The sequence below is a fragment of the Lissotriton vulgaris genome, chromosome 4_1 (assembly GCF_964263255.1).
Source record: "Lissotriton vulgaris chromosome 4_1, aLisVul1.2, whole genome shotgun sequence".
In the NCBI taxonomy this organism is placed as follows: domain Eukaryota; kingdom Metazoa; phylum Chordata; class Amphibia; order Caudata; family Salamandridae; genus Lissotriton; species Lissotriton vulgaris.
In genome coordinates this window covers 129,988,057-130,000,580 of record NC_141691.1, presented here as the reverse complement: position 1 = coordinate 130,000,580, position 12,524 = coordinate 129,988,057, and the positions used below count along the sequence as shown (strand labels likewise).

General features: G+C 46.9%; 1 protein-coding gene across 2 annotated transcripts in view; it reads right to left on the bottom strand.

Annotated features, from left to right (window-relative positions):
• LOC147718463 (vascular endothelial growth factor receptor kdr-like) overlaps nucleotides 1-12,524 on the bottom strand; it is a 537,031-nt gene that overhangs the window by 35,911 nt on the left and 488,596 nt on the right. For both annotated transcript variants that reach the window (XM_086918385.1, XM_086918386.1), the window contains exon 29: nucleotides 9,065-9,165. In XM_086918385.1, coding sequence (XP_086774511.1) covers nucleotides 9,065-9,165 — 101 coding nt within the window. The remainder of the gene's footprint in view (nucleotides 1-9,064; nucleotides 9,166-12,524) is intronic.

The following is a 12,524-nucleotide window of genomic DNA, read 5'->3' as shown; positions in this document are numbered from 1 at the left end:
ATTTTCTCCGGAGGAGAACACATCAATTCAGACAGCAAGTATCGTCACGAGGTGCTCTAACCACATCTCTGAGGCCTGGCCTCTTATACTAGGGTTTATGACCTTTATTGCACATAACACATTCTCGCAATACTTTAGTACTTGAAAGAACATCCTCGGAATCTCCCCTTCAGACCCGTTCCCACATACATTTACAGTTGGATTCCCCACCCCGGTCACAACAGGTGATGGTTGTCGCACAGCAGGGCATTCCGCCGATTCACGGAATGCATGGGGTTGATCGGATCTCATGGGGTGGGGGCTTTGATCGGTTCGGGGGTCTTTTGATGGGGAGGGGAAACTTCCTACTGTACGGGGTAATAAATAGTATCCGCAGGGCCAGGTGGCAGCCTGGGAACAGGGAAGACAAACGGGGACACAGGAAAAGGGGGTTTGCATCAGAAGGGTTTGAGGCCATGAAAGGAATGAGGGGAGGTGTCGCGCTGGGAACAGGATGGGATTCCGTGGTGAAGCTGCGCTGAAGAGGGGTTTATGACCCAAGGCATGAGAGAGCGGGGGTTGTCAGCGTGCGGGGGAATGCTTGCGAGGTTAAGAGAGAGAGAGAGACGCGCTGGCTATCAGCGAGGGGCAGGGAGGCCATGGTGCTCAAAATGGCTGCCGCTTACGCGCACGAATGGGCTTGGAAAGGGGCAAGATGGCGCCGATAATGTTCACCAAGATTGTACTTATTTTCCACACGAGGGCGTAGGAAGGTAGATATTTTTCATAAGGTCCGAGGAATCTGTCTCAGGGTATGGCGCCACCGAGCTGTAGACTGTGTGAAAGTGGGCTGCAAATTGATTGGCTATGTCTTGGCGGTCTGTGATGGGGAACATGTCAGCGTCTCTAAGTTCTGGAACGAGCCTACTGGCATTCTCCTTTTTATCCAGCCAGGCAGTTAGTTTGCCAGCCTTGTCTCCCCAGTCATATATCCGTCCCAGCCTATCTTGTCCCTTTATTTTGGCACGGTTGGTGACCAGTGCCCGGTATTCGTCCTTGTGTAAACTGAGTGAGTGAAGGGCCTCAGGAGTGGCATCAGAGTTCACGTCTTGTTCAAGACGGTAAATCTCTTGTTCTACGTCAGAGATGTCTTTTATCCTGTCCTTTTTTGATCCTGCTATTAAGGAAAGGGCTTGGCCCCGGACCACTGTTTTAAAAGCTTCCCATAATATTTGCGGGGACTCAACGGTGTGTTCGTTCTCCAAGAAATAGTCGTCAATGGATTTACTTAGGTCTTTCTGTATTTTGGGGTTTTTAAGGTACCAGGGATTTATTGAGGCAATGCGTCCTACTTGTGTGTGGTCTAGGACTATGTGGACCCATAGAGGGGAATGGTCGGAAATACCTCTGGCCAGATGTCGGATCTCGTGGATACCTGCGACTTGGGGAGCCGGGACAATGATGTAATCAAGGCGGAAGAGACTATTGCACGCCCCGGAGTAAAAAGTGTGTTGAATCTTGTCCGGATCGTATGTTCTCCATCCATCTACCAACACCATCGCCTCCAAAAAACTGGAAAAAGAGTGTACGGCTTGGAGAGTTGTGCGAGGGGATGTCTGTCTAGTGAGCCCGATAATATTGAGCTAAAGTCGCCGCTGAGCACCAGGTGTCCATCAGGCAGAGTTAGCAGCACACCACTGAGGTCAGTGAATGTTACAGCCTGCAGCCCTGGAGGCGCGTATATCAACATGAAAGTGATGGCTCGGCCCTCCCCAAGTGCCCGTGACCCCCATATATCTGCAGCGGTCATCTACACAGGTGGACGTGAGTGATAGGGAGAATGATTTTTTTTGCATGATGCCCACCCCCCTGGAATTAGACGCAAAGCCGCCGTGCACCACCATTGAATATCTCCTTCTATGCATAGCTTTGCACGTGTTGCCTATGAGGTGCTTTTCCTGAAGTAGTACAATGTCCGGTGATAGTCTCTTAATATATTGCAATACAAAGCTTATCTTAATCTTGTCCCCCAGCCTGTTAACATTCCAATTTAAGATTTTGACTTCTTTGTTACACTGCACTCCCATTGACATGTACGTAGGATGCAACTACTGGCATCACAATTATGCACTGTACCAACGAGATAACGCAAAAAACAATAAACAAGAAAAAACAATCCCCCCCAACAACCCTCCACCCTGCTTCCCTGCACTCTGGGCTCAGAACTGCCCATGATTCTTAAATGCTGAGTGCCTGTCGCCCAACAATACTGCTAAAAGAAGAACGTGGGGGGAGGCCTTAGCGTCCCGTCAACCCCCTTTCATACCGTTACAGATTACAGGTGCATTACATGGTTGATACTGGGACCACAGACTATTAAGTACTTAAATATATTGGTGTATGGTTCGACGTCCTCGAGTGTCAAGGGTGCGTGAGCGGAGCTCAACTTATGGAGGGAACAAGTGGATCAAAGCCATCAAAAGCTGTAAAATAAAGACACATTATCTGTCTCAATGGTTGTTGGAGCTTCTTTCCGGTGACGTTCTCCAGCTGTCCAGCCAGTCAGATGCTACCTTTGGTAGGTCGAAGAAGCGGGTTTTCCCATCGACCTAAACTTGCAGACGCACAGGGAAGAGCATGGCGTATTTAAGACCTTTTTCCTGCAACCTCGCTTGACATCCAGGAATGAGCGTTGACACATCTGCACTGTCCGGGTGAAGTCGGGAAAGAAGGCGATTTCTGAGTTGTCCAGGTGGATCCGAGGAGCGACCCTTGCGGCTTGTAGAATTGTATCTCTATACCTATAGTTTAGCAACCGGGCCAGTATCAGACGGGGGGCTCCCGGCTTCGGGTGATCCCCGGGCACCCCATGTGCTCTCTCGATCACAAACAGCTTGGACAGGCCCTTAGCATGCAGCTTCGTCGTGATCAGATTTTCAATGAACAGATCTGTGGCGGGAGCCTCCGATTTCTCCGGCACCCTAAGAGTACGGATGTTGTTGTGTCTTAAGCGTCCCTCATAATCATCCAGCTTGTTATCTGTGAACTTACGGAACACTTGGAGCTCCCTGACGTCTGTTTGCAATTGCAAAGTGTCTTCCACAAGGCTGGCGTGGTAGACCGTTTCTCTATATTTTGGAAGGTTGGCCCTGATCAGTGTCACTTCCGAGGAGAGAGTGTCAATGAATGGAGGGAGTATGAAAGTTAATAAACGCCTGCTCCGCACTCACAAATTTAGGCCCTTCTGAGTCTCCTCACTGTTTGAACAGATAGCCCTCCAAAATAGAACCAGCGATGAAGTCCGCATCAAATGGAGAGGCGCGAACCGTCGATGTTCCAGGGTCCCGGGCCGAGCCTGTCGCAGGCTGAAGTTTTTGCTTACGATTGGCGACCCCCCCGGGATGGTTTAAGGGGAGGCCCACCGGCACTCTTAAGGTCTTGCTGTGGTGGGCACAGCTGCACCGGGTCTCTGTCCACACCACCGGAAGGCCCCAGGCGATGCTTCACTCAATCAATCAATCAAGACATTTGTAGAGCGCACTACCTACCCGTAGGGTCTCAAGGCGCTTGGGGGGGGTGCCGTTACTGCTCGAACAGCCAGGTCTTGAGCTTCTTCCTGAAGGAGAGGTGGTCTTGGGTCAGGCGCAGGTTGGCCGGGAGGGAGTTCCAGGTCTTGGCGGCCAGGTAGGAGAAGGACCTTCCTCCTGTGGTGGCTCTACGGATGCGTGGGACGGCGGCGAGGGCGTGGCTGGCAGATCGGAGGTGGCGTTTGGGAGCGTAGAAGTTGATGCGGTCGTTGAGGTAGCTCGGGCCTTGATCGTGGAGAGCTTTGTGAGCGTGGGTAAGGAGGCGGAAGGTGATTCTCTTGTTGACCGGGAGCCAGTGCAGGTCTCTTAGGTGTCCGGAGATGTGGCTGTGTCGTGGGACGTCGAGGATGAGTCTGGCTGAGGCGTTCTGGATGTGCTGGAGTCTCTTCTGGATCTTGGCGGTGGTTCCGGCGTAGAGTGCGTTGCCGTAGTCCAGTCGGCTGGTGACGAGGGCCTGGGTGACGGTCTTCCTGGTCTCCGTGGGGATCCACCAGAAGATCTTCCGAAGCATGCGCAGGATGTTGAAGCACGACGAGGAGACGGCGTTGACTTGCCTGGTCATGGAGAGGGAGGAGTCCAGGATGAAGTCCAGGTTGCGTGCGTGGTTCATCGGTTTGGGTGCGGTGCCCAGGGCGGGGGGCCACCAGGAGTCGTCCCAGGAGTCTTCACACAGTCCCGGCCCCAAGCGAGGTGGCGGGTGTTGGCTCGTGAGGTTTGGCACTGCTGTAGCTCCTGCGCATAGGATCACTCCCCTTTAGATGGGAGCCCGAGGCTCCCGGTCCGGTCGTCGGGACCCGGCCTCATCGCGGCAGGTCCGGCCAGCAGACTTCAGACAGCGGGCCGGAACATGGGATTGCGGCATCACAGAGCTCGGAGTGCTATTGGGTGTTGGTGTGCCTCACGTCCGAGTTCTTCCAGCCCCACCCACCCCCCGGGATGGGGGAGAGGGGGCCCGCGATGGCAGGCGCTCTGACGGAAGGCCCCGGCCTTTCCGCTCAGAAGGCCTCAAGCGCCGATGCGGATATCTTTGGCCCCAGACGTCTGTTCACAGTCGGAATTGCAGTAGTGGGCACCGCTACTCCTCCAGTGTGCTGATCCAACACAAGACATGTACTGAGATCAGCTGGGATTAAAAAATTGTGAAAGATAGGGTAAGACTTGGCTAAGACAATGAGGGCAAAACAGCAGGCAGATGATATGAAGGTAATCTGAACTTGGAAATAAAAGATCTTTCTCAAGTGTACACTGAGAGATTTAATAGTGACTTTTGTGGTGAAGTATGCAACACTGCTGTCCTTATCAGAATGACTACCAATACAAAGATCATAATCTCTGCTTTGTTGGGGTTGTATTTCAGAACATTCAAACTCACCCTTTCCTGAACTCCAAGCAAGCAGATGGGCCAAGAAGATTGAGATCAAGAAATCTAATTGTCCAACTGGACAAGGAACTGAGGGTCGTAGGCATAGATTTTTGCTTTATAACTGAAGGAACAAATGAGATGTGCTTAAGATCTAACACGTCTTGAAGAGCATGGCAGACATGGTGAACTCTGCAGGTATGCCACCTGAATATTGCAGCTAGAATGTCGAGGTATAAAAATATTCAGGTTAAAATATCAGATCCACAATATCGAAAGGAACTATAGATTTTCTATAGCTAACTCCACTTATATGTACTATGACGATACATATAGCTTCAAGATGCATAGATACTAAGTTAGGAATAGTAAACTTATACTCCTTCCATATGCCGCAACCTTTCGATATTTTGGTCTTAAATATTTTCTCCATGATATTCTTGTATCGCATTGATATTCTTAGTCTCGATATTCAGTAGTAGAAACAACTCTGTAGGATCCAGCACAATAACTATAGATGTTTACACTGGGAAGGGGTCAACATAAGAGGTTGCATATACTGTAAAAAAAGGAGGTAAATAGGTTTTCCACCACCAGAGATTCCTGAAACTCAGAGAGTTGAAGCCGTTTCTGTTCCTTTATCTGTCTTGGAGCAGAGCTGCTGAGGGTCCGGAAGGTCCCCTTCTTTGAGTTAAGCTGTATACTGTTAGTGAATTAAGTATCTTATTTGGAATTTAACCAAAGGGATACTCCATCTCAAACATGATGGCTATCCCATTCACCATATTACAAGTGCATTATAGTCAATTACATTTTCAATAAATCAGATACAATATCAGGCAACATCCCCTTCACAAACCTATAAACAAGTACCTTCTTCTCAGCTACTTTGCTAGGGACCAGAAGCAGGGTGATAACATGGTAATATATGGTAAAGGAAATGAAAGCAGACGTATACATGACTGTGCTAGCCTCGGTACACAATAGGTGCTGGTGGTTGTATGTGGTGCACACTGACCCTCATCTTTGACATTTGTGAGGACCTTGGTTACTTTTTCATCACCAGCGTGAGGGAAGCAGAAAATGGAGACAGAAGAAGTGAGAGAAAGATATGAAAACAGTGAAATGGGCAAGAGGCATGAGTGGATTTAAAACTAGGCAGCCTTGGTATAGGAAAGCCTTGGCATTTGGCACTGTCCGCTGTGGGTTGGCAAGAAAATGTTTGCCCTGCACTCACTGGTTTACTATTTATGTCCTGGTTAGGCTTACCGGGATTTGAATCGCAGGTCAATGCAGATGTCCCCAGTATTTAAATCAATGAGCCATATTAGTGACATAATGGCTGTCGACTTTGTTTCACAGGTCTTGTCTGCAAGACGCTGACACGACTACCTGGGATGGATGTGTGGTCTGAAACCTTTGATTATATTTTACTTTATCCACTACAAATCTCTGCACATTCACAGGTCAGAAATAGGCCGTAATCACGATTTTAATGTGTGAGCACAGATGTGAAACCAAATGAAATCTAGATACAGAAACGGTGCAAAGATTTTCAATGCTACAGACAAGGTTTAATTTTCACACCTGGATTCACTTTAAGCAGGAAACATTTTTGTGTCGTAACTTGATGCCACCACTAGGTGGAAACCTACCTCAACTTCAGAAGCACTGATTCCCGGCTGTTAATATTTTGCCACCATATCCAAAACTAAATTGCTGAGGCCTCCGGTCTAGAGCATAATCCATCTTTCAAACATCAGCTCCTGACATATTTCAGCTTTGCCTTCCTGGGCTTTGGCATTGACCCTCACTAGCAGCAGTATTCTATGTCAGCTCGTAAGAATGAGGCTAGATTATGATGGAAGTAGCACATTGGACACCCACACAGTTGCATCCATGGCAATGTCGAAATGAAAAGACAGAGGGGGTCATTAGTATGGCGGGCAGATTGCCCCCGCCAGGCTGGCGGTAGCCACCACCGGCCTGGCGGGGGCAATCCGGCCGCCATCCTCAGCTAAATGCCCCCCGCCATATTAGTATGGCGGAGGTGACCGCGGCGGACGGAAAGACCGTCCGCTGCTTTTCCGCCCCGGGACCGGGGCGGAAAAGGTCTAACATGGTGGCGGTGTCTATTTGACACCGCCAGCTATATTAGGATGGTCCAGGATAGATGCCTTTCCGTGGCGGCGATGCCTCCACGGAAAGGCATGCGGTCTTCACTTCAGGGGCACCCGCACAGTCTTCACTTCAGGGGCACCCTGCGGGCCCCCGGGGTGAAGAAGAGGTGGGTGGTGCACAGGAGGGGGTACCTGTGGTACCCCCCTGCATTTGCATTAACAAAGCGGCAGGCACAGCGCGGTGCCTGTTGCTTTGTTAATGCAAATGCATTTGTGCATGTTTAGCATTGTGGCGGGCGGTGCTGAGAGCCCTCCCGCCACACTGCTAAACATGCAGGATGCGCCCGCCACAGTGGCGGGCGCATCCTAATGCCCCCCACGGGACCTCCGCTCATATTGCAGCCATTCCCAAAGACCGATAGGATGGCGGGCAGACTAAGGCCCATATGTATCAACACATTTCCCCATAGACACAGAATGGGCAAAACCCTTTGATACATCTGGCCCTAAGTCCGCCCGCCATCCTAATGACCCCCAGAGTCTCCAGGAGTCTTTGCTTAGTCTGGGTGAGTGGCCTAGCCTTGCTTGATGTCTGTGTGATAAGGGTCAAAATTAATGTAATGCAAAGTTAATATTACATGACATTGAGAGAAGGCCACCAAGAAGGGCCTCACAGTCGAAAACGTTCAAATAAACTGACGCAATGGGTAAAGTAGCCTAAAATGCCTATATTTCCTCTTCCAGAGCAGATGATGCTTTTGCGGTTGCTGCTCAAGACAGAGTGCTGTTGAAGTGTGGTACAATGAATATGTTCTCATATTTTAAGAAATATAAAAATATGTAAACTGCAAAAAAATTCCTGTTTTTGCCAATTCAAAAATTGATATTACTGCCCAATGTTCATACATAGCTTTAAATCAGATAGAACATCTAAGACGTCATTGATGGGAAAAGGTGTCCGCTAATAAAAAAAAATAATTGTTGCAGTGCATTCCTTCCCAGCCCCGCCCACCCGTCTCCACACTGGCAGGTATGGTGTTGTTAATCATTTGATCCTAGTGTGGACTCTGGCAGTGGGAACCCAATGAAAACATGCCAGAGCTAGCACGGGTAGGCATACTACTTTAGGGTGGAGAGAACTGGTTTGCGAAGGTGAGCTTGTAACGCTTTTTCTATCCCAGACAGGGGTATTTCCTTCCAGGATGGCTGGAAGGGCTGTGCATTGATTTACTTGAGGGGTTTAAAAGACAAGTACCACATCTTTAAAGAGAACCTGACTCCAACCGGCTTTAATTGAAGAAAAAGATGGCAGTAGTAGAAGTGACATCACATGCCTTTAGGCATCCAGTGATATCACAGGAAGTGATGCAGAATGAACTTTGATGCCAGTGCCATCACAGGACTGCTGAAGAAATCACAGGAAATATATTATAAAATAACTTCAGTAACATCCAGAACCCAAGTAAAATCACAAGGAGCAGCACAGAATGTCATAGTGACGTTTCAGCTGTGGGGGGTACGACCATTAACTGTGCTACAAAATGCCTCACCATCAGTTCCTTGCGTATAACGTCATTACAGACTGGTGCTTAAAGCTGTCTGCATACGAATTCCAGTGTCTTAGGCTAGGTAGATGGTTCACCTCTGAAGTGTTGCTACAGAGTCAAAAGACACCCCTGGCAAGCGCTGTATGGTGATTAGCCTCTAATGATATCAAAGAGAGAGCAAGGATAGTTCCCTACCACCCTCATACTAACAGACAAGAAGATAGACCAACCTGCACTTTGCATTCTCCCTCAAACTATTCACAGTTTATTCAATTTCTAAAAGGCGGAAACTTTCAACCACTCAGTCTGTGCAATCACTAGGCGTGATGTGTTTATCTAATAACTTAACTACTTAGATGAGATGTAGGTGTCTACCTTGGTGAGTCTTCCTCAATCTCATTAACAATTCTAAGCATCCTTCTGGCTATGTCAACTGATGAAAGAGGACATTTGTGCCTTCAGAATACTCACGCAAGAGCCATGATCCCAAAGGGCCAGGAGCGGGTCTCCATGCGTTTCAGGCTCTTCATCTCTTCAGAAGACAGTCCCATTCCGCTGTCGGACTCACTTTCCTATGACAAGAAAGAAGTTAGAAAACCATCACTGACACATACAATTATTAATTCCTGGTCCTTCCAATTCCATAGTAGAGTCCTTACTGCTATGGCCATGGGACATTCTAAGTTCTTCATAAATTTACCATTTGTAATCAATAGTACACAGGCGGGCTGGAAATAGAAACTAAAACCCCATTATTAAAAGATAAAGAAGTCTGGGTTTGTATCTCTTATTTGAAAAATAACTTCAAATCATGAAATCCAGAGTACTTTAATAACAAATATGTTTTGCTTAAATCCACGCATTTCTGAATAAAACACTGGTTAAATGGAAAAAAAATCAGAAAATCAATAAAAAATAAAAATGCACCTGCTATGCACCTTCTGGATCCGGTGAATTGGCTTAAGGTGCAAATAACTTTCTGCTCACAAAATATGAATGTGTACCCGCAAAGCGATTTACTAAAATAATATTAGATCTTTCTAGTGCAATATTCAGGTCAGGCAAAGGTGCTCACAGAGCTTGCAAAAAAAGTGATTACCCACAAACCTTTGAGGTAATTGCTATCAAAAACCCGCTCTAAGGCACATTTCAACTCTTGAGAGATTCAAATCATATATCTGTATTCAGAGAGAAAATATGGACGGGGTGGAAGGCAATACATTCTCCATGGGGAAAAAAGTATTTTCCCTGTGGAGAAAAAAAAGTTAGAAAATGTAAAATGTAATCACACTGGACTGGCACATTTATGCATGCTGAAATGTACTTCTGTTACATTAATGCATACACATACGGCGTTTTCACATTTTATTACCTAGTAATTCAAAAAATATTTCAAAAACAAGTACTGGAAAATTGTGGCGCTGCAACTTCCCAGGTCTATTTTAAAAATCCTCTGTGAATTTTCCAAAAATCTTAAATGCATTCGAGACTTTGGTGTAAGCCAAGGGGAGAAAAATTGCAGTTTTTTTCAGAAAAATGAGCGAAAACATTTTATGTCGTCAATAATAGCTATTATACAAATGTGATATAAATTACATACTTTGACTTCCTATATTTTAACACCTTCCCCGCGGGGCTAATTCCCCCGCGGTGCGGGGGGGAGGGAGGCCGTGCGTGGCGCTGCGGTGCTCGTAACGAGCTGAGCTCGACACGCTGCCCAAGCGGAGCTGTGCTCATGACGCGCTGAGCTCGTCACGATTCCGCCCACTCAATGGAACGCCCCGTACAGGAGGGGAATTATCCCCGCGTGGGCGTTCTGCGGCGGTTATGACGAGCTCAGCTTGTCATGAGCACAGTTCATGACGAGCTGAGCTCGTCATGAGCGCCGAAAGTATTAACAGTTCAGTATCGCTTTTTGGGGCTATTCGTTTGTTCCAGTCGTGTCTTAATATTTATTATTATGCTGCATCCTCAAGTATTATAAAAATCTTATAAACAAATAGACCAAACCCCTTTTGATTAATTACGAGAAAGAAAGTTTTATGCCATAATAATGTCCTTGAGGTCTCACTATGGGGCTTATTAACAAGCCCTTTGCTCCCCCGGTACACGACGTTGTGTGACACACTAGCTTCGCAAACTGATGCCCAATATTTACAAGCACATGTAAAGACGCCCTGCGTGGATTTAAGTGTGTCAATATTGCCCCTTCTCACGTAACACTTTGCATGTAAGGGGTGTGACATGGGTGTTGCGTGGGTGTTCCCACCCTACATCCATATATTCTGATGCATTTCCAGATTTACAAGAATTCGTAAACCTGGAAATGCGTCAGAATGCACCCCAGGGGTGACGTAGCGAGGAGCAACGAGGAGAAATGTTTACATTTCTCCTTGTTTTTTTTCTCTTTCAATGGGTGCTGCAGTCTACAGCACGCATGGAAAGAGGAAATCACCTCAATTGATTGTTCTTGTGCAGGAAGGGACAAGTTCCTGCACAAAAACAATCTCCCCTGGACGCAGGCATCCTTGCACCATGGTGCAAGGGTGCCTGCGCCGGCGCATGGCAGCCGATTGTGTGCAGGCACAGGGTGAAGCTCAGAGATGCGCCATATTGTTGTAAATATATTGCATTCCTGTTCTTTGAAAGTGACTCAGTGCGGTTCAGCCAAATTACTTGCGGCACGCACTGAGTCACTTTTGTTGTAAATATGGCCCTATGCTTTATGCAGAATTATGGCCCTCATATATAACTTTATTTTGAATGTTCTATTATGTCTACCACCTTTTAACTTAACTGCTTATGGGTCGTTGAATCATGAAGGACATTCAGCGAGGATTGGAAATATCACTTCCTATTATTTAAGTGGGCTCAGTTCCTTCTAATCTCTGTAGATTCCACTGTGTAGGACTGTTTTCTCTTCACCTACCCTGCACATTGTTCTCATACCATCAAATTCATGGTCACATGGTTAGGGAATCTATCCAGTGTTAAACTGTCTTTTTCCTTTTACTTTTCACATGGAAAGCCTTTTACCTTAAACCCTTCGCCTACACTCTCAACATTTAACTTAATTAGTTGTATGTTTTGTAAAGTGGGAAGGTCATTGCAAATCTTTGGGAATATCCACAAAGTTGTGACTTTAAAATGACAAAAAGCCTTTCACAACTCCAGACACTGGGTGCTCCCTTGTGTCTGGAGAAGGCTAATCCTTTCTGAAGAGCTATAATGATAGTGGAACATGTCAGGGGTTGCTTTTATTCATTCCAGGTTGGCTTGGATAGTATTTTACCGATCCAAGCTGTAATACTGTGCCTGGAGTGGTGAAAGGTTTTTGTCATTTTACAGCTCGGTGTGGATGGCACAGAGCTAATCCTAAGCTTAAAAACTTTGCTGAAGACATGGCAAGGGACTTTGTCCCTTTCTTTCTTGGCATGGATGGCACTGTGCTTATCCTATGCTTACAAACTTTGATAGAAAAGCAGACATTTGGGGTGAGCAAATTCAGAGTGCTGCTGGTGTTGTAGGGTGTTCTCCACAGGAGCTGCCCTCCACAATCAAGTAGTTGAAATATCTTGGCTTCAAATATAGGAAAACAAAGGATGTAGCAACAATCATTTAGGCAAGGGACTTGATTCATCAGTGAACGTAAGTCCAAAGTATTATCAAACCTACTTATTGAGAGTTGACATTTTGACTTCAATGAGAAACTCATAGGGTCATCCTCAGCACAAAGGCAAATGTCAGAATCACATTTAAGGGGACACTGGGAAAGAGATGTAAGTGCAAGTCTATTTGTTTCTGTCCAAGAGTTCCATAAAAGGACGATAAGGATTAGAGGCTGTGGACTACCGTCTCTTGGCAGCTGGCTCACATCCCAATGCTCAAGAACAGACAGTTCCAAGTCAGGGCCAGTAGAGGGAACACAGTC